Source organism: Rhamphochromis sp. 'chilingali', assembly GCF_963969265.1.
Source record: "Rhamphochromis sp. 'chilingali' genome assembly, chromosome: 21".
Lineage (NCBI taxonomy): Eukaryota > Metazoa > Chordata > Actinopteri > Cichliformes > Cichlidae > Rhamphochromis > Rhamphochromis sp. 'chilingali'.
Genome location: NC_137949.1, coordinates 12,650,952 through 12,672,624, shown reverse-complemented (window position 1 = coordinate 12,672,624; position 21,673 = coordinate 12,650,952). Strand labels below are relative to the sequence as shown.

The 21,673-nt window shown below is 41.3% G+C and overlaps 2 protein-coding genes across 3 annotated transcripts in view; one reads left to right on the top strand and one right to left on the bottom strand.

The window, feature by feature from the left end:
* The window catches only part of fndc5a (fibronectin type III domain containing 5a), a 47,023-nt gene extending 37,487 nt beyond the window's left edge, over nucleotides 1–9,536 (top strand). For both annotated transcript variants that reach the window (XM_080871717.1, XM_080871716.1), the window contains 3 exons: nucleotides 4,482–4,571; nucleotides 4,738–4,871; nucleotides 5,315–9,536. In XM_080871717.1, coding sequence (XP_080727843.1) covers nucleotides 4,482–4,571; nucleotides 4,738–4,871; nucleotides 5,315–5,374 — 284 coding nt within the window. In that variant the 3' untranslated portion in view covers nucleotides 5,375–9,536. The remainder of the gene's footprint in view (nucleotides 1–4,481; nucleotides 4,572–4,737; nucleotides 4,872–5,314) is intronic.
* Nucleotides 9,537–12,605: 3,069 nt separating this feature from the next.
* Nucleotides 12,606–20,746, bottom strand: LOC308389390 (uncharacterized protein). The gene is made up of 8 exons (XM_080870789.1): nucleotides 20,623–20,746; nucleotides 19,659–19,758; nucleotides 19,485–19,539; nucleotides 17,974–19,118; nucleotides 16,444–16,535; nucleotides 16,215–16,315; nucleotides 14,198–14,297; nucleotides 12,606–13,889 (listed from the first exon to the last, which is right to left on the bottom strand). Exons 3-8 carry the CDS (start codon nucleotides 19,501–19,503, stop codon nucleotides 13,757–13,759), a joined length of 1,590 nt encoding a protein of 529 aa, XP_080726915.1. The 5' UTR covers nucleotides 19,504–19,539; nucleotides 19,659–19,758; nucleotides 20,623–20,746; the 3' UTR covers nucleotides 12,606–13,756.
* Between the last annotated feature and the right edge of the window lie 927 nt (nucleotides 20,747–21,673).

Here is a 21,673-nt window from a genome sequence, read left to right as displayed (position 1 = left end):
TGTTTCACAGTCCAGTGGGACTATGTTGAGCCTCGTAGTTTATCCTCTGTAAAACAGGCCATTTTAGTTCCTTTTCCCATCTCTTTTAGCCAACTTTCTAAAGCCAAGATCAGAGGAAAACTGTCTGAAACAGTGTTTGGTGAGAGCAGGGTCAAGTCTGACCTCAATTGTACATATTCATTATATGTAGCTGCAACTGCAGCAGCTATCCGGAAGCAGCTGAATAGCGTAGCGGTAAGACTACACACCTTTGGCGCAGGAGTCACAAGTTTGATTCCTGCTTGGGTGAGTCTGTATCCAGTGAGCAGTGAGGGTTACATTCCATTCCTGTGCAATCTTCCACAACACACATGCTACGGCAAGGGGGAGCCAGGACGCCAGGTCAGGGGGAGGCTGTGCTGACTCCCAAGCTAGGAGAGAGACCAGCTGTATATTTTTATAATACTTACTTTATATGTGTATAAGTAAGTATAAGTATTCATTTGTATCTTTATTCATCATGAATACTAATAAGATACTAGTCTTAGATATAAAGATACTAGTAGATATTAGTAGATACTAGTACTCTTAGATATTATATCTAAGAGTACTAGTATCTTTATTTAGATACTAAATAGAATAATTTTAGTGTACAGTGGGGCAAAAAAGTATTTAGTCAGCCACCGATTGTGCAAGTTCCCCCACCTAAAATGATGACAGAGGTCAGTAATTTGCACCAGAGGTACACTTCAACTGTGAGAGACAGAATGTGAAAAAAAAAATCCATGAATCCACATGGTAGGATTTGTAAAGAATTTATTCGTAAATCAGGGTGGAAAATAAGTATTTGGTCAATAACAAAAATACAACTCAATACTTTGTAACATAACCTTTGTTGGCAATAACAGAGGTCAAACGTTTACTATAGGTCTTTACCAGGTTTGCACACACAGTAGCTGGTATTTTGGCCCATTCCTCCATGCAGGTCTTCTCGAGAGCAGTGATGTTTTGGGGCTGTCGCCGAGCAACACGGACTTTCAACTCCCGCCACAGATTTTCTATGGGGTTGAGGTCTGGAGACTGGCTAGGCCACTCCAGGACTTTCAAATGCTTCTTACGGAGCCACTCCTTTGTTGCCCGGGCGGTGTGTTTTGGATCATTGTCATGTTGGAAGACCCAGCCTCGTTTCATCTTCAAAGTTCTCACTGATGGAAGGAGGTTTTGGCTCAAAATCTCACGATACATGGCCCCATTCATTCTGTCCTTAACACGGATCAGTCGTCCTGTCCCCTTGGCAGAAAAACAGCCCCATAGCATGATGTTTCCACCCCCATGCTTCACAGTAGGTATGGTGTTCTTGGGACGCAACTCAGTATTCTTCTTCCTCCAAACACGACGAGTTGAGTTTATACCAAAAAGTTCTACTTTGGTTTCATCTGACCACATGACATTCTCCCAATCCTCTGCTGTATCATCCATGTGCTCTCTGGCAAACTTCAGACGGGCCTGGACATGCACTGGCTTCAGCAGCGGAACACGTCTGGCACTGCGGGATTTGATTCCCTGCCGTTGTAGTGTGTTACTGATGGTGACCTTTGTTACTTTGGTCCCAGCTCTCTGCAGGTCATTCACCAGGTCCCCCCGTGTGGTTCTGGGATCTTTGCTCACCGTTCTCATGATCATTTTGACCCCACGGGATGAGATCTTGCGTGGAGCCCCAGATCGAGGGAGATTATCAGTGGTCTTGTATGTCTTCCATTTTCTGATGATTGCTCCCACAGTTGATTTTTTCACACCAAGCTGCTTGCCTATTGTAGATTCACTCTTCCCAGTCTGGTGCAGGTCTACAATACTTTTCCTGGTGTCCTTCGAAAGCTCTTTGGTCTTGGCCATGGCGGAGTTTGGAGTCTGACTGTTTGAGGCTGTGGACAGGTGTCTTTTATACAGATGATGAGTTCAAACAGGTGCCATTCATACAGGTAACGAGTGGGGGACAGAAAAGCTTCTTACAGAAGACGTTACAGGTCTGTGAGAGCCAGAGATTTTCCTTGTTTGAGGTGACCAAATACTTATTTTCCACCCTAATTTACGAATAAATTCTTTACAAATCCTACCATGTGAATTCATGGATTTTTTTTTTCCACATTCTGTCTCTCACAGTTGAAGTGTACCTCTGGTGCAAATTACTGACCTCTGTCATCATTTTAAGTGGGGGAACTTGCACAATCGGTGGCTGACTAAATACTTTTTTGCCCCACTGTATATATATTTATTTATTTTATCTTTATTTAGTAAAGATACTAAATAGTATTTAGTAAAATAAAGATACTATTTAGTATCTTTATTTAAAGAATAAAGTATCTTAGTATCTTAGATATTAGTATCTTTATATCTAAGTATCTTACTAGTTTATTCATTCATGATGAATAAAGATACAAATGAATGATGAAGAATGATAATACTTACTTATACACATATAAAGTAAGTATTATAAAAAATATACAAATATATAAATTTATAATATATAAAAATTTAATTTGAGAATCTTTTTCAGTTCTAAGAGCTACTGGTGGAGAAAAGGGACATGGACCCTGAGCCAAGGTGTGAAAATGGCTACATGGCAACATTAATACAAGATGTGATATATATATATTGATGTTCATGTTGATATCAGCTGGATAGTGTAGTGGTAAGACTCTAAGCCTTTGGGGTGGGAGTCACAAGTTCAAGTCCTCTTCAAGTCCAGTGCTTATCTCTCATGGTGATGAGGTACAACACATGTGCTACGGCAAGGAGGAGTCAGGACGCCAAGACAGGGGGGATATCGTCCTCCCCGAGGTTGGCAACGTCAGGAAGAAGCAACATGAGTCTTTTCAGCTTAGAATGTTGGTTTGTTGAGAGAGAGATCAAGAATATTGAGAGCACAATGAGAGTCCAAGAGTACTGAACTGGTGGCATCCTTCAAAGGCTATGTGGTGTTAGGAGACATTACTCAAAAGCAACAGCAGGCTAAGATAATCAAATTACCTGTGTAGGATGTTAACACATGGAAGTAGAAAAAAAAGTATTTATTTAGAATCAAGAACCTATTTTTTACTCTGTCGTGTCTCAAAAAAGTAATCCAGTTACACAGGTAATTTGATTATCTTAGCCTGCTGTTGAGCATCTTGAGTAATAGTTCTCCTAACACCACGTAGCCTTTGAGAATTATGGCCACCAGTTCAGTACTCTTAGAACTCTCATTGTGCTCTCAGTATTCTTGATCTCTCTCTCTCTCAACTAAACCTCACATTCTTAGCTAAAACACTCATGTTGCTTCTTCCTGACGTTGCCGACCTCAGGGAGGACGATATACCCCCTGTCTTAGCATCCCGGCTCCCCCTTGCCGTAGCATGTGTGTTGTGGACGATTGCATAGGAATGGAATCCTCACTGCTTACTGGATACAGACGCACCCAAGCAAGAATCGAACTTGTGACTCCTGTTCCAAAGACATGTAGCTTTACCGCTACGCTATCCAGCTGCTTTCGGATAGCTGCTGCAGTTGCAGCTACATATAATGAATATGTACAATTGAGGTCAGACTTGACCCTGCTCTCACCAAACACTGTTTCAGACAGTTTTCCTCTGATCTTGGCTTTAGAAAGTTGGCTAAAAGAGATGGGAAAAGGAACTAAAATGGCCTGTTTTACACAGAGGATAAACTTACCAATAGAGGATAGAGATAAAGATACCAATATCTTACCAATATCTACCAATATCTAAGATACTAGTAAGATATTACTTTATTATAGCTAACTAACTAGTATCTTTATATATTAGTATCTTTATTCATCATGAATAAAAGATTCTTGAACTTTTTTTTCTCATTTGTTTTTTTTTTTTTTTTAAATTACATGTGCACTTAGGTAGACATCACCAGGGTATGGAGTGACACATCAGTGTGTCTAATGTTGTGGTTTATGTGCAAGTATACCATCAACACTGACAGAAATACTTTGCAATAGCTGTCCTATGTTGTGACCACTATGCATGAAGGGCATGGTCCCTCGCTATAACGTAGTTCACTCCTGTACAGAATTCATTCAGCTTTTCAAATTTACATAAATCTTCGATCGCTAGCAGTGTGACTCTGAAGTGCTGTACTGTATGTTTGTACGTTTTCTCCCCAACAAACACAGAAATGTCAAAAAAAACACCTGCAGGTGTCTTTGGTTTCATTCTATAATACTGGACTTATTTTCTACAAAGGTTTGAACTTTGAGTGTTTAAACAAGAGAGAACAGTGTGAAAATGTTCATGCCTGTCTGAGAAAAGTGTAAAAAGTGTGTAGTGAGGGGTTTTAAAGCCTTAAAACATCTATAATATAATAAAAAATAAAGTTGGCTACTTCGCAGATTTTATCTATTGCGGATAAATGAGATACCACTGTAATATATATTCTCTATAATGTTAGTTTTTTAATATAGGCTAATTTCCTGTTTCCTCTAAAATCTTTTTTAGACGAAGTAACAATGGAGGAAGTGGGACAGACGACCCAGCTGCGGGCTGGGGAGCTCATCATCATCGTGGTGGTACTCATCATGTGGGCAGGTGAGGACAAACCTGTTCAGTAAACCAGGATCAGACGGCCTTTGTGTGGATTACACTCGATTTTCCCAATTTTCTGTAAATACAACACAAAATCCAGCTTTTAATGTTTAGACGATAACAATACCCAGATTTGTCCGATCATGAATGCGAACCATCTCTCCCCCAGGTGTGATCGCCCTCTTCTGTCGCCAGTATGACATAATCAAAGACAACGAGCCGAACAACAACAAGGACAAAGCCAAAAACTCCTCAGAGTGCAGCACTCCCGAGCATCCGACGGGGGGGCTGTTGCGCAGTAAGGTATAACCCACCCCCCTCCCCTCCTCTCCCCGGGTGTCTCCCCCTCAGCGGCGCCGGGCAGGTGAATGGTCCCGGCCACTTCTAGACTTTTTTCCACTGACACTTCATACGCTCCCATGGTGTCATCTGAGCGTCAGGCTAAAGCTGAACATTGCTCCAACATGGCGCCATTACGTGCATGACTACGCAGCATCAGCTCGCAGCAGCCCTCGAGTCATGCAATAAGTTCTAATTGATCAATGCACAGAGCCCATTTCATAACCATGTATCGTGTGCTGACAGCACAAGTCCAGAACTAATCTTTATTCCTTTCACTCTCCTGCAAACATCAATAAAGCATCCAAGTAGCAGCAGAGGCATCCTCATACTCATTGAATTTTATTGTGCGACTCCTGAGTCCTGCGGTCGTCTCATACCTGTCGTCTTCTTCTCTCCTCCCACAGTTCCCCAAGAACAACAACAACAACAATAGGATGCCATCTGTCAACATCATTGAGGTGTGACTGCCAGGACGTCTTCTCTTTACCTAAAAGACTTTGTGTTCTCACAAACAAGCAGGCCCCTTTTAAGCCCATCTGCTTGTCAGGATGACGCTGGGACTCTGGGCCCCTCGGCAGCGCCTTCTCTCCTTCGGGCCTGGCGCCAGAGCGAGGCCGCAGGACTCTGGGTGTCGAGCATGCTCCCTCCGCCTGCGCCGGTGTGAAAAGCAGCGGCTGCTCCGTGCTCAGTGACTACTGCACTGTGGGGCGGCAGCGATTAGAGCCGAATGGCTCTGGTGTTGGAGAGACTGCAGATAAACAGGCCCCAGGGACCAAAGCTGATAAACAGAGCCAGAGACCTTTTCATTCTCTCTGTCACCTTCTTCTCAGCGTCTTGCAGTGTGTTATCAGTGACCGCAAAACCTGGGCATTTCCCTTTTCTGGGTTGAAATCGTCTCCTCTGCTTTAATCTTTTATATCCACGCATAACTTCATCATTACATGTTGCATTCTGTACTCTTAAGTGGGCTGTTAGGGTGTAGTTGTTTAAATTTTTACAAGGTGCCACCAGTACAGTTTTGTTGTTCTGGTATTTTTGTTTCATTGATCCTCTCTCGGGCAGAAGCTCTTTGCAATCTTGTGGATTCACTTGTTTTTTTTTCCGCCCCCTCAGGGAATCCAGACTCTACCACCTGGCTAATTTATGAGATGTTTCTAAAATGTGTTGTGACAACGTCAGAGCAGCTTTTGAGAGGGCTGCTACCAAAGCTGAATCACCAGGACTCGATCAACAAGATAAAAACACTTAAAAGGAACCTCTGATCTGAACAAATATTCACAATAGAGTTCATGAGAAGCCAGGTTTCATCCTACTTCTTGTCCCTCATGCTTTTATTCTGAAATGTTACATTCCATGTCCAGAATGAGCCCTTTAGTATTCCCTCGTGTCTTTCTCTCTGAGGGGGATGAATCTCAAAGCATTCTGGAGAGGAGCAGAACTGCCATAATGGAGTGCATTCATCTAATTAACGAACTCTAAAAGGGGCTGGACTCTCGGAAGAAGTGGTCTTTCCTCTTCAGAGACACACAGGAGATCTCTTATATCAGCAATAACAGCCCTCAGAGGAAGTGTAGAATCGAGGACTCAAACGCCGCAGCCTCTTTGAATAAAATCCCGACCTCTCAGCATGTTGTAATGTTCAGGCAGACAAATGAACTGCACGTCCAGTTTGGAGGGAATTAACTCCGAGCCCCAAACGTCCTTAAGCGCTGTTGTAAAAACTTTGGTTTCCAGTGGTTAGCATGGGATTTTAAAAATAAACTAAAAAAAATAAACTAAAAAAAAAAAATCTTTTTTTTTGTTAAATGGGGCCCAACTTGCAACCCTACGATTTCTTTGTCACCAGACAGAAGGGCTTCTATTCAGACTTTTTCACCAGTTTAAAGTCAACATCTGTGCTGAAACATAATGGTATATGGCACATCTGGGAGCAAAATGACACATTCGAGGGCTGATTCAAACTCAGTAGTACTGCCTTAAAAATAAATCACACCATATGATTTATCTAATAAGATGGAAGCCCCTGTATCTCACACCGTGATATTTATCTTCCACCCAGTATTTAAATGTGTGTGCAAAGAAAAAGGGAAACATTACAGGTCGATGTGTTGTCTGAAAAGCTGGAAGAGGTGGCTGGCCTTTAATGTGTAAATACATTTAAAATTCCACTCTTGTTTGGTAGCATCAGTCTGAAGAGCATTTAATGAAATATGACAAGACTAAATGGAAGATATATAGTCTCGTATTGTAAGAGGGTACCGCTACTGCTAGTGAATTTTTTTTGTTTAGACACGGCTGTTAAAGTCCTGTTATTGAATGCGTTTTTCATGGCACTCCTCTACCGTTATGTGCTTCTATTATGTCATTATGCTGTTTATGTGCATTAAAAAGAAGAGTGTTTTCGATGAGGGACACAGCCCTGGATATTTCACATAATCACCCAGGCGTGGTGTTCGAGGGCCATTCAAGCTGCTGGGAATCCGTATCGACGGGCAGCTTCTCATTCTGTGATGCACCGACTCGTCTTTTACTGCGAACGCAACAGGTCCCGGCTCCTCAGCCTTGAATGCAGTGGAAAAGGGAGGCAGTTAAGAGAAAAAGCAATGAACAGAATGAGTAGACTGATAACTAATGCAATGGCAGGTTTCTATCACTCACGAGCAGCGAGCCCTGCTATTTGCTGCACACCATTTCCCCGGTCTCCTTTCACAATTTCTTCCTCTTCACCGCAACTGTCACATGAAGGTTTAAAATGTGAGTCTGTCTAATGTAAAGGTCTCTCCTGACTAACACTTCTGTCTAGCCAGGACAAACTTTGGGAAATTTTCTGTGAAGTGATCACCACTTTACTTAAAACACTTCACTCAGCTGAAGGCTGAATCCGTTTTATCCCCCCGGAACATTTTCCCCGGTGGCAGACTCTCCGATCAATAGGCATCCGTCCACACAGTGAAGGATAATGACGAGAATCGTCTCCAATGATTTCTTTGAACATCCAACAACATATTTATCCCCTGCATTCCCCGAAACAGTGAAAGTCCTTTGCTCCTCTTTGGTATCGAGTCAGCTAGCAACGTATGAAGTTCATTTTAAAAGTTGTGATGATGGTACGCGTGTTGACACTGTAAATACTGTATTCCTTATTAAAGATTTAAATGTAGGGCTATCGTGGCAGGTTGTCAAACTTTACCAATAAATAGTTTGACATTTTGGGAATTTGCAGTTACACGAGAAGATCGACACTTCTCTTAGCAGCTGGTTAAATTACAGCCAACACATTCTCAAAGTAAGGCATCGAATGCCAGCACGTTGCTATCCTGGGGTAGAAAATAATCCTGTTTTGTCAGATGCTACAAGATGTCCTATGGTGCTGTTACCTTAATGCACCAGCCACAGCCACCACAACACAACAGTCCAGTTTTAAAGACCCGCAAAGTGAACATTAGGAAGTTGGAAGTTTGGGTCGTCTGCTGTTCCCGTTGGGAGCTTTCTGCTTAACTCTTCAGTCGCTCTTCAGCTGTGTAATGAAAGCTGGAGCTTCTTGGGTTAGAGTTCGCACTGGGTCACTCCACTTCACTTTCCTGTCTAATGTTTGATCCGCAGCTGTCCCAAAGTGAATGCAAAACCAAGGGGTCCTATGCTAGTGTCCAAATTTCATGATTACAATTAATTTCCGTCTCACTAACCTCATAAGTCCCAAAGAACAACTGTGTGCATCTGTGAGAAACCAGCAGTTTTAACAAAACAGCAGTATTTGCCCCCTGGGAATGAGAATGGGTTGCTGGCTCGAGCAACAGTACAAACGTGGAAGCGCAGTCAGTCTCTTCATCTAACTAATGGCTGAGAAAGCCATCAAGTGGATGTCTGAAAGTGCCAACCCTTTCCCTTAAGGGTTGCAGCTTCAGCAGCTGAGCACTAGGTGAGCTCTCCAACTTAATACATGAAAATTATTTATTTGGTTTTACACACAAGTGTTTGACCATGTTTAACAGCTACACAGTGGCATAACATGTCTAATTAAGTGGAAGGCATCTGGGTATCTAATTAGAGTCCACTCATTACAGACAGTGGACAGTGCAGTTCGCTTAGCCCATCGCTGCTGCTACTGAAAAACTGATTACTGGGATTTAAGTTGGCTGAAGGCAACACCCAGCTGCTACCACTCTGACTGGAACAGGTTAAGCAAACGGTGGCCAGATGAAAAATCTTTCCTTAATCGCACTCGACAACCGGTGACGACAGCACGAACTCAACATTCCACGTGAGCCCTGTGGCGTCAAACCACTCATTAAAAAAGGCCCGAAACCTTTTCGCCTGCTACCGTTTGTGCTAAATCAATGCCTGAGAAAAAAAGAGGGGGGGGGGAGACGATGCTCTGTTGCAGTGACGGACCGTTTCGCAACAATCGCTGGATTTTAACAACACATCATGTGTTTTGTTTTAGAGTAGAAACATGCCTGGAAATACATGAAGTTTGACCGTTTCATTATGGGATTCTTGAAATTTAGGAATGAGGATGACGAAGAAGCATGGTTTAGTAAAAATTAACTGCTTTACTAGTGCTATCATGTTTATATTCATTGTATGGAGTGTACAGCAGTCATTGCTTAAAGAGGGCTAGCATGGTTTAACTATTATGCACAAGGTTACACAACTTCAATTATGAAGAATATGGTGTATGCTTACTTGTGTATGCTTAAATAAAATATCTAATATTTTCAAAATAGAGGTGTGTGTTTCACGGTTGCTGTGTGTTACGTTTCGGTGTTGTCAGTGTTTTGTTTTTGCGTGACTGTCATGTGTTTCCTGTTTTACTTTGAAGGTCTGTTGTTATCTTAGTGTGTTCAGTTTACGTTTCCTTGTCTCGTCAGGTCTAATTTGCCCCAGCTGTGTTTCCCTCCTGTGGTCCATTCCCTGATTGCTCCTTCTATGTATTTAAGCCCTGTGTGTCAGTTGGTCATGGTTGCGATCTCCCCCGTGTTGTAAATAGATTTGTCGATACTTTAGTTTTGGGATTTTGGTGGAGAGCTGTAGTTTTTTTCTCGTGTGTTTTTTTTTTTTTCTTATTTTTATTTTCATACGTTGCACGCCGGTTGCCTAGGCCGGGGTGTAACACTGTGGAGGAATCAAAGTTTGACAAAGAGATGTGTCCTGCTGAAAAATGCAGCCGTCAACGTGGTTTTGGGCGAATGCATTTGCCGTCCAGTCAGCAGCTAAGAAAACGTGCATGAATTCGTAATGGCTCAGAAATCAATGAGGCTTTAGCAGCGAAACGACAAATCACTCGAAGCCTACTCGAGTCCAACATTAGACTGCATTTGCTTTCGCATGTATCAATACGAGAGCGACCGCCGGCTCGACTGTTTGGCTGAGCAGGCGAAACGAGGCGGTGGGATTTTATAGCTGACTCGTTATTTGTAGTCTGTTTTGACAATTCCCAACACAGCTGCAGGAAAACTGTGAGGCACGTCAGGTAAACACAAAGCTGTGTTACTGCCTCCGAAGGAAAGAGGAGGGGAGGGAAAGTATAACACACAAAATAAAACACAGCTGGAAGGTGTGGATCAGCGCGCCAAGTGCCCTGCAGTCTGCAGTTTCACGAGGCCTATGCTGACACACACCTACATACCTTCTGGCTGGCCGGGCGGGGACAGGCTGCCCTACTATCTGCACAGACGGGATTACTTTAACCGCATGCATTATTCGTGGAAAAGACCCCTGCTCCGTGCTTCTGGGCCGCCTGTTCACCTGGGCTGTCAGAATAAAACTGACAAAATGCAGCATTATTCACCAAACATTAACACGGGAAGACAACTGTACTGGGAGCTGAGCATTATTATGATGACTCTCTGACTCTAGGGAGTGGGTTCTCTGCTAAGAGCCGGTGGCACTTACACTTTTCATGCAAGGTTTAATGAGAGCACAGTGCATTGAATCCACCGAGCAGCAAAGAGTACAAAGAGGTCGCTGCTGCTTTACAATAAAAACAACAACAATTTAAACGAATATCTATAATTTAAACACCTTCCTGTTTAACCCCAAGTTGTGTGGCCAAAGAGGTAATTTGATTAGCAGTTCAAAAGAAAAGGTATGAAATCTCCACCATCAGGAAGATCCCTCAAACCTCAGGAGAGGTAAACGCTGCTCTATATGAATTAATACAGTACTGCACAAAAGTCTTGAGCCACCATCACTTCTTTGTTTTGATTCCAAGCAGTCAGACTTCCTAAGAGTTTTTTTTAAGGTGGCTTTGAGGAATAGTTCTCCAGCTTTCTGCAGGTCTTTCAAAGTGTTTCTTTGGACACTGGCTGCTTTTTCAACCATTTTCAGTCCAGACCCTGTACCTGAGCATTTTCAAATGATTATTTGTTTGTTTGTTAAGCTGCTTAAAACTAAACTATGACTCACTCAAGGGAAAAAAAAGAAGGGTAACGTAAGAGACTATTTTTAATTGTATCTTTAGGCACCTTGGTAGTAGCAGTCTGTTGCAGAAACTTGTCATTTGTTCCCACCACAATACCATCTGGAAAGCATTTGATTGGCAAAGCTTCATGTTTCCAACATGATAACGATCCCAAACACTTCCAGTCCAGTAAAAGCAGACCTGGACAGAAAAATACACAATGAAACACTACCAGTCAACAACTGGCCTGCCCAGAGCCTGGACCTCAACATCACTGAAGCAGTGTGGGATCCTCGAAACACAGCCAACATCCAAAGGAGAGCTCTGAATGTCCTCAGAGAAGCCTGGAGAACCATTCCTGAAGACTACTCAATGAAATTATAAGAAAGCTGCCGAGAAGAGTTCAGACTGTGTTGAATAAAAAGGTGGTGATACCAAATAGTGACTTTCAAGCTTGTTAGAGTTGTACAGACCTGCTTTGCATGCTGCATTTCTATGTTTGCTCATCTGTCAATACATTGCTGTACCTTTTTCCCATTTTCATAGCAAATATAAAAATAGAAATACACAAATTTTGTTTTTAAATGAGGGGTGGCTCAAGACTTTTGCACAATAGTGCATCTGATCCTAAACAGTCAATGAGACATTTTTGTCCTTTTTGCCTTTATATCAAATTTGCACAGTAGACCAAGCTTACGTTTGAATTCTATTTTTACATTATTTTCTTACTCTCACACTGTTGAACAGCCGGTGCTCCAGCTGAAGGATTGAAAATTAAAACTGGTCTTACGCACATCTAAACACTAATTTAATGAAACCCGACTCCGACATTGCTGCGATACTGAGAGGTCCGTTACCTTACACACTGCAGGCTTTTCTCCACAGCTTCAAACTTAATAAAATTACAACTTTATCAATTCAGACGTACTTTTCCAGTCTTCCTGCTAACGCACTTTTAGGTGAATATGCTTGGAGTTGGATTAACAAACCCCAGGTTGAGCTGAAAAGCTCACCCTGATTGCTGATGTTTAAGTAAGTGAAGTCAGACATGGAAGAGATATGCTGGATATCCTGAGCTTGTGTCACAGTGCAGGAAAAAAACCCAAACACTGAGAAACCCCAAACATCACTTTCAGCTGATGCCTTTAAAAGAAAGCACAAAGGACATTTGTTTAGGCCACAATCCTAATAAACAGGCACGATTATGAAAAAAGAAATTGCACTGAGAACTGTTTTATTCCCAGAGAGAGTATTATAATTCAGGACACAATCAGACACATTTACACCACCGGTAATGTTGGACGAAGATGAAACAGCTGGTATGTGGGTGAACTGACCTGGCAGGTATGACATAACAGCCTGCCTCCATATCAAACTCAAAAGTGCGTCAGTAAGTGTGCCGCAAACAGCTGCTTGCAAATCCAGATGATAGCGAGCACATGTTTCAACACATTACAGAGTTTTCAACCATTTAAAAAGACATTTCACGTGCCTGAAAAGTTTTCCTGCTTCTTCCCCATATCAAAATATGACAAATCCCTGATAACCTGTGATGTACTGATCCAACTTTCTCAGTCAGATAGATACCTTGGCTGGGAGTATCTGTTAGCCATCAGCATTTCTCACTGTGACGATGAGGCTTGAACATCGTTTTCAAAATTGTAGATGACTGTGGAATTGCCATTAGCCACGCTTTTCAGACGTCAAAACAAATCAACACTTAATTAAAAATAACCAACAATCTAGAAAAAAAGAACTTGTTAGCGTATCAAGCAGGATATTATGTGACAGCTCGTAGGATAGTGAAGAATTTAGCAGGACAGATGGGCCCGATGTCACTTGGAAGGATGCAAGTACTGGATCGGCACACACCACATTGAAACATGCACCAATTTTTAAATAAAAGACAAACGTAGAATCTAAAGAAAGAAAGAAAAAGCAAAAGTGCAACAACAAAACAGACAAACCAGGCAACCAAATACAAATTCACCCAAGAAACAGAAAAAGTGCAAATATTTGACACAAGGAAAAACGAGCCCCTTCCAGACACACACCTTCCTCCTCAGTAACCCCACTGCCCGATCCACACAGCTGCACTGTACCAGAGGCCCTGCACTTGTATGAATACAGTAATTACCAATAACACGTACATATTTTCTTTTCAGTTATTAAAACATTATTTTTATCGAGAGGAGGGGTCTCTTTGTGTGTGAGGGGCGGAGTACAGCTCTCTCAGCAGCACTCTGCACCTTCTTATCGACATCAGTGGAGAGAGCTAAATATTTAAAGCGTGGCTACACTTCACTACAGCGCTTGTGCGTGCTGTGCCTCTCTCCATGACGTCTGAATGTTGCCAGCAGCGAGGTTATGCATGTCTGAAAAGGGCCGTATTACACCATAACAGTAAAGGGTTTTTTCACACAGTGTTTCTTGCTCAGACATTTTAGAGTCGAGGACAGTGGTATCTTTCAAACAGTTTAGGAACTTTTGAAAAGCGTTCGTGTGAGCCATAGTTCTTGCGTTGCCATTCTCGGAGCGTCATCTCTGGCTTTGTACCAAAGCGACTCTGGTAATTTCTGAAATTAAGCAGATTCAGATGGAGATTATTACAACTTTAAATAAAGCTAAACTAAAACTAGATATAAAACATGACATTATGTGCTGGTAAAACTAAATTTAGAGGATATTTTCATTTAATCTTTGACAAATCTGACAAAACAGTCAGGAAGCATTTGATGAACTTCACTAAGATAGTCTGAGACGACTGAACAAAGCCAGACAACTAAAACTAAACTTGATTTTTTACAAAAAGACAAATAAAACAGACTCGTTTATTCTGAATCCACAAAAAAAAAAAAAAAAAAAATCAAAAAAGGTGGCGTACCGGCGGGTGAAGTCGGAGGGATGCTGCCACCGTTTCCCATCCTTGCCCGCTTTCTCACCAGCAACACGGTTCAGCACACTCAGCAGCTCAGACATGACACCTGAAGGAGGCACAGATGTTAGAACATCAAAACTGAAGGTCATACGTGACTGAAGGGAAGAGTCATGACACAGAGGGGGGAAATAAAACCCCACAACACAAGCTTCCAAGTGAGAGACGTTTACACGTTAACTTACATCTATAAAATAATTACTTTTACTGTCATTACTTACAGTAAAAGTAACTGTATTACTTAGTTATTACTTTCTGTACCACTAACTGCTTATTTAATCAATTAAAAGTCACCAAAGCTCTCTGGACTCAGTAGCCGTGGAGCTCTAAAACTCCATTGCCATTAACATCAGCACTAAAACTGTGCACCGCGAGCTCCATGGCATCGGTTTCCATGGCCGAGCAGCTCCTGTAGGTGTAACGTGTAGGTGGCCCAGTACTTAGTAATAATTTCACAGATTTATTTATTCTAACTAAAGCTTTGAAATAAATCATACCGGTAACACTACATGCTGGTTGGATTTAAGACAGACCCCTGCATGCAGTAGCTGACAATCGACCTGCAGCAAAGTTTACACACAAAAAAAAAAAAAAAAAAAAAAAAAAAACACGCCACCAAGCTTAAAGGTCAAGACAGTTTTTTTATTTCTGTGTGGAGGCGAACAGAATCACTTTCCTTCACCTTTAAGTTTGTTTATCGTGTGATCTGATAAAGCACTCTTACTGGCATTTTACCTGCAAAGGTTTGGATAGATTACAGAAACAACCGTGGCTGCTGTCAACTGTAGAAAAATGTTTTCTTTCTCTTCGGCGCGCTGTGTGTGGAGTCAGAGAGGCTCCGCCATAAACAACTACAGCGCCATCCTCGCTGCTGCTGCGTCATCAACTTTCATGTCGGCTAAAAGTGAAGCTGCTCAGGCTGAATCTCAGAATCACTTTTTACAGCCAACATACGTCTACATTTTAGTCGCAAACTCGAGGTAAATGTTAAATGCGTCCTTTACTGTGAAAACATAATCCTTACTTCAGCTAGTTTTCTTCACATGTGACTCAGTAATGGTAGAAACTTCATCTCTGGCTCGTAAGGGCTGACCAATCAGCTTGCCTGACATACGTCTTTGTTGCATTTTCATTACTAGCCATCAGTGCAACATCCTGCAATTACCAGAACCCTGCACACATATTCTTGGCCTATCAATCAAATTCCTTTCACTTCGCTATGTGGCAAACTGAAACGATTTCATGAGAGTAGCATTTAATGTTTAAATGGATCCAGCTTAAAGTTTCAGTTCTAATGTACAGCCATCAGCTGAGGAAAACAACAGCACTGAGAGCGCACTCAATAATAAAATAATTAACTAGAATTTAAAAAAAAAAAAGATCATTTCCTGCTCTGTGCATCACATCACCATATTAACGATGTACTGCAGCATTCATCTCCGGTGCTTTTTACAAGAATGTTGCCTTTTACTTTTTACTTTTGAAGCCTTCGTAGATTTTTAAACAACCATCTGATAACATTTCTGGAGTAGGTGGCACTCGCAGGGATCGTTTTTTTGTAGAATAAGTCATGATCTGTGAAACACCAAAGATGTGACATTCATGTCGAGTATGTAGACGGAGATTCGTAATTCGGGGCCCAGGCCAAGTCCGATCCAGGTTAAAGGTTACTTTGTCAGAAAGCGAAACAATGTTTTCAATTTGTACCTTATCCTTGAATTCATGAGCACATACTCACAGCACAGCACACGTAAAGCATCAGCTACAATCAGGCTCAGAGGACTACTGAAAAATCATTTCAGGGAGGCATTGCCATGATGTCTGCCACCATTTCACGCATGTTTCCATAAATATCATAGTAAAAAACATTAACTGTCAGTTTCCTCTGAGGTAAAACATCAAAATAAATATTTAAAATAGGAGAAGAAGAAAAGAAATATGGGAGAAAAGAACAACAGGTTCTTACCATTATGTGCTCCTTGTTTCTCTTGCATGTGTCTCATTACTGAATGGACATAGAGTCTCTTTTTCTTCTCCCAGTCTGACCTCCTGCTGAAGATCACAGGCCTGAAAAGATACAAGCACATGGCCCCACAAATCTGTAAATATGAGGCTTCTAGAGAACAGGCCGAGCGCCTCTAAAAACCAGAGCGAGGCTAGTGTGGTCCCACTGCTCCCCCTAGAGGTAACAGTACCTTTGAGTCCCGGAGCACTTGGCAGTCCGAGCACGCGACTCTTCCTCTGGTTTTGTGGTTTGCTGGCATGGAACAACAACTTTTGATTTCACCTTGAGGAAGCACAGAATATTTGTGTATGATTGCTGGGTTATCACAGTTTTTTTAGCTTTACAAATATCATTAATTTGAGAAAAACTTTTAGAGCATTTTCTTTGAACTCTTAATATGACACAAAACACAAACAAATATATTTTAGTTAATAAAAATTCAGGTAGAGCTGATGGGCTACACGGGCCACAGGAATCATGCTGACCTAAGGGAGTATTCTGCCTTGCAATGTTATCCTCACAACCAGAGGAAGGTGGGTAACAAACCCTGACACCAAACCAGGGAGAGACCCTCAGTGAGACAAAGGAGAGCTCGCCAATGTCAATCAGCTTAGAAAATATCTGTGTCGATCCACTATAGCTCAACATTTACCTCTCCAGAAATGCCCTCGAACACGACTGTGATCAAACTGATTGGTAACAATATGCTGTGTAAAGAGCTCAATCATGGCAAACACATGGATTTATGCAGAGATATTCCTCCAAGTGCACCACAATCTGCTCAGTTCAGCTAACATACCCCTGGATTAGCGAGGGTCATGATTTCCAAGTGTTACAAATGACAGACGTTACTTTTGTCTTAAAATATACGTTTTCCCTTGTTTTTAAACTGCAAAAATGGGCCTAGGTGCTATGACGTCACCATTATTTTCATCTTGGGTAACTTTATATTATGAATCACGTTGTGATGAGTGAAGGGTGGATTCTCAGTGAAACCACAGTCGATGAGCATACCCTCGATAACCCGCCTTTTATGCCTCTCAAAATGATCAAAATGTATAAAATGTACTTAATGTTTTACTCAACATGACATAAAACGATCAGCAAAGTGTTAACAGAGTTCACAGCTGAGGACTGATTTACAGTCTTTTTTTCCACAGTCACAGCTATCGCCCCCTTGACGGCAGGTTTAAGGCACTTCTGTGTAAGCTTCATCTTTCATATCCAGAAGACGCATCAATATTTTATAATTCAATACTGGCTTTTCAGACAAAGAGGTTACATGGGGTTAAGTCTGTTTAGGCTACGATACCAACTTGATTGTTTGTTAAGATTTCAATTAACACACATCTTCCAAATTGTCTGAGATGCACCACTGCACACGTCCCTAGTAAAGCATGCTGCATTAGAATGGAGTTCAAAAGCATCACGAACTCACTGAAGTAATTTGCTTCCTGATAGAGAGATATGGGACAATTGGGGCCAATTCTCTGCACTATTTTGGCTCTTACGGCTCAGTTATGGCACTGGGCAATGTGAGGTGGACCCGTGGCTGAGATAGGAGCCAAAATTAGGCCAAACATTCATTGCCATCTGGGTCAGGACAAAACTTTGTCTGATTTATTTGGATGTTCTTGTGTGTTCTTGCAAAAAAAAAAAAAAGAAAAAAAAAAGAAAACATATACAGAGCACTGCTGTAAAGAACAGGAGCAAAGTGTACCTGTACTTGAAGAGGTAAGGTATTTTCCCAGGCGTCCTCCAGATTGGTGTCTTCTGTACTGTGTCCAGATGACTCTGATGCCAGACGTCTGTCACTAGCAGTGTTTGGCCTGACTTTGCCATACGGAGAGGATTCAAGCGTGGGAGGACCGATATCCCACACCCCCTCAGTCTCACCTTCTAAACTCTCCACAACGGAGGTCATCAGCTCCATGAAAGGCCCACTGACAGCAGGACTCAAGTCGTCCACTGCAACAGTAAAGCCTCCAGAGGTCACAGTTTGTTTATTATATTGTGGCTTGGGTGATCTTTGAGGATGACAGCCATTCTCAACCACCCTGAGATGGGGATTTGAGTTACCAGTGAGCTGTTTAGAGTTCAATAACCCATCTCCTTTATGGTCATTTATGGAGGAGAGAGATACATAGCCTCTATCATCACTGACTCCCAAACTCTCTCGTCCAACTCTTCTTTCCATCTCCTCTAAGTGTTGAACAGCAGGAACAGCAGGAAATTGTTTCTCTGGAAACGTGTTGCAATGTGGAGCTGTGCAGCTTTCTGCAGGATCCAAATTACCTGCTGCAGTGCAGGTATTAATGGGATTGAGGTAACATATTGTATTTACATCATAGTCAAACACAGGGGAAAATTTTAAAAGGATATTCTCAGATGTAATATGTTTTTGTACGATCTCCTCTTCACCTCCTGGATCTGTGGAGGATCCACACTGCTTGATGTGCTCCGAGTGTAGCCAAGAGTTCACAGGCTGTTTTACTGCACTCCCAACATTTTGCTTTTTAGGTAAAGGTTCAGGATAAGACAATGTTGATTGCTGTCTCACAAAAGGGCTGTAATAGTCCGTAAAACACTCGAGATCAGGGGACAAAGCCTGTGGACTAAGGGGCTTTTTTAACGGACTAACATACCCTTCATCAGGACTGGAATAGTACGGTTTCCTTTTATTTATCCAGTTATTACGGACCTCAATTTCTAAATGATTAAATGTAGAAAACCTTCTCGATTGCTGCAGATCAGCCTTTCTGTTACAGGTCATCCTTGAATACATGGAAAGAGGTTTCAAACTTTCGCATATGGGTGGTTTCAGACAGCAGACCATCACGTTATTTCTTGCTTTTTTATCCATACCTGTTGAGGGTGAAGAAAATTCAACATTATCAGTTATTTTCTTCCCAGCACACGCGATTTCTGGGCTGACCACTCAAACCTTATGCCATTTATTTGTTCCCCCATTTTTGTTTAGAAAACAAAAACCTCCAATATAACAAAAGTTTTCCAACTTTAAACATTTAGCCAGCACAACACCAACACAAATATTAATCACAACCTCCATGAATGTCCTCCTAGTTGCTCAAACTAACCAATACACTGTCGTATCCCACAGTAAAACTTAAATAACACAAAGGTCACTTGTCTTGTTGTGTTGTTATGAGATCATGCAGTCCACACAACCCATAAGCTGTGAGTTTTAAAATCAATTTTGCACTTACTCACCCAGGACTTTATGAGCCATCTCCACCTGCTTTGTCCTTTTGGCTACCTATTGTTGCTGTCAAAGCCAAACACAAAGCACAGTGTCATCTTCAAACTTTTCTTAAAGGTTATTATGCAAAGTTTTTACCAGTGGCTCCATAGTGTAATGGTTTACACATTCACCTAACAGGATACCTGGTCTGATCCCAGGACAAGGCACCAGGCTTGTGCCCCCCGAGTTCTGGCGTAAAAAGCTGCAGATCCAACCTGCAGAGTTACCTGCTCTGACGACCACCTGTAAATAAGCAAGCAGCCAAAAGTAGCTTTGGAATTAAAAATAATAATAAAATAAATATTCACGGTAGAATAAAAGCAAAAAGGAAAATACAAAACTGCAAAGCAACTCTAACCTAACTCAAGTAATCTCCAAACTAACAAAAACTCCAAACACTAACATGCACAAACAACTCTAATATCACCCCAGGGAGGGTTTGAGCTTCCCCCAATTTTTTAAAAAGTGGATTTACATTTAAATCAACAACAACAAAAACTTTTTATGTAAATCCAGAAATTCAATCACTACATTACAAGTCACTGATTTGAACTGTGCGGTTTTGTTTTGATCTTTTTTTGTCTTTGAGTTCGATTTCGGGGGGCAGCAGCCTGCTGTTCAACGCGTGAGCCAATTAAAAAATAATTTTCCCATTTATATTGTTAGTTAACGTAACTTAAATTATGTTGAAAATTAAATATAATGCTATGGGTTTGGGGAACTTTGTACATTCTCTAAAAAAACAAAAGCAAACTATATCACCACTAAAAACACTTGCGTGCATTTCACTTTAGTTTTTTTACGTTTCGGTTTATTAGCTTAGAGTTAGCCAAATGGTTAGCCAAACAGCCGAAATCAGTTTAGTTGAGCCCAAACGTTCCTCCGCACTTGGTTAAAGACAAACTTTTTGTTGGCCTTAGGCCTGGAGACTCTAGCCCCGCGTTATTTTTTATATTACCTAACTTACTTCGCACCTGCTCGGTCCTCAAAAACACACGTCCTTGCGCATGCTCAGGGCTAACATTAGCTTTTAGCTTGTTACCTTCATCGATATTTTGGATATGCTACAGCTATAAGACCACACAAATAACATGAAATAAAACTCACCTCTTTCTTGGAAATTAATCTGCTAGACACGCAGACGTTTTCCTCTCTCGGTAGCGCGCACAGGTGTTTAAACACACGACGCACATAAAGGTTAAATGAGCAGGCGACACCGCAAAGCTCAAACTTGAGGTGAACAAACTGACATGAAACGCTCACATGTTGTTTACATCTGTGCTAACGCTTCTGATTGGCCAGAGGCTTAAAGTACATTTAAAAAGATTAGTCTATATAGTTATTTGTGTCTCTTCAGTTTAGGCCCACACACTGGAGTAAGGTTACGGTTTACATGTTAAATGTCACTGCCCTTTTATTGACTTTATTTTAATTGATGTGTCATCTGGCTTTATCGATAAATCCAGGGATCATCTGCAAATCAACTAATAATCTTAAATATTGATAATAAAAATGTATTATCTCCAATTTAATACTTTTTTGGATAACCTTTTCCTTTCATAAATGAAATAATTTACTTGTATTTAATTGTATTACCTAAACTTTTATGATGTGAAACAAATGACAAATATGCAAAACACAAAGTCATCAGAATGAGGGTGAATACTTCATATAATTCCCGTGTGCAACACGGTGCATTCATGCCCCAGGTTGACTTTGTTCAGGTAATAGGTCTGTAAACTGGGGAAGCCTCAAGTTCATCTAGATGTCAAATTCTTCCCAGGCCAGCTCCTCCTCCAGGGATGGATACAATATCACTTATTAGATGATTGTGTGCAATACCTTCGTTGTAATCATCCTCAGTCAAGAACTATAAGAGCTCTACTTTTCAATATAAAGCACCTTGAGATAATTGTTGTTGCAAAATAGCAAATTCACTGAAGAAATTAACTAAATTTCTCACTTTATACACAATATCCTTTTTCTTAGTATGTCACTGTCACCGTCTCTAAAAATTAAAAATTAATGTGCAGGGGCAAAACCTGCAGACTGATTTATTCTATTCAATTAGTGTTATATGAATATTTTAAGCGAGAGTGCACCATTATGGATCGATAAATCTCAACCACCCAATACAAAGCTGCATGTGAAAAAGGAA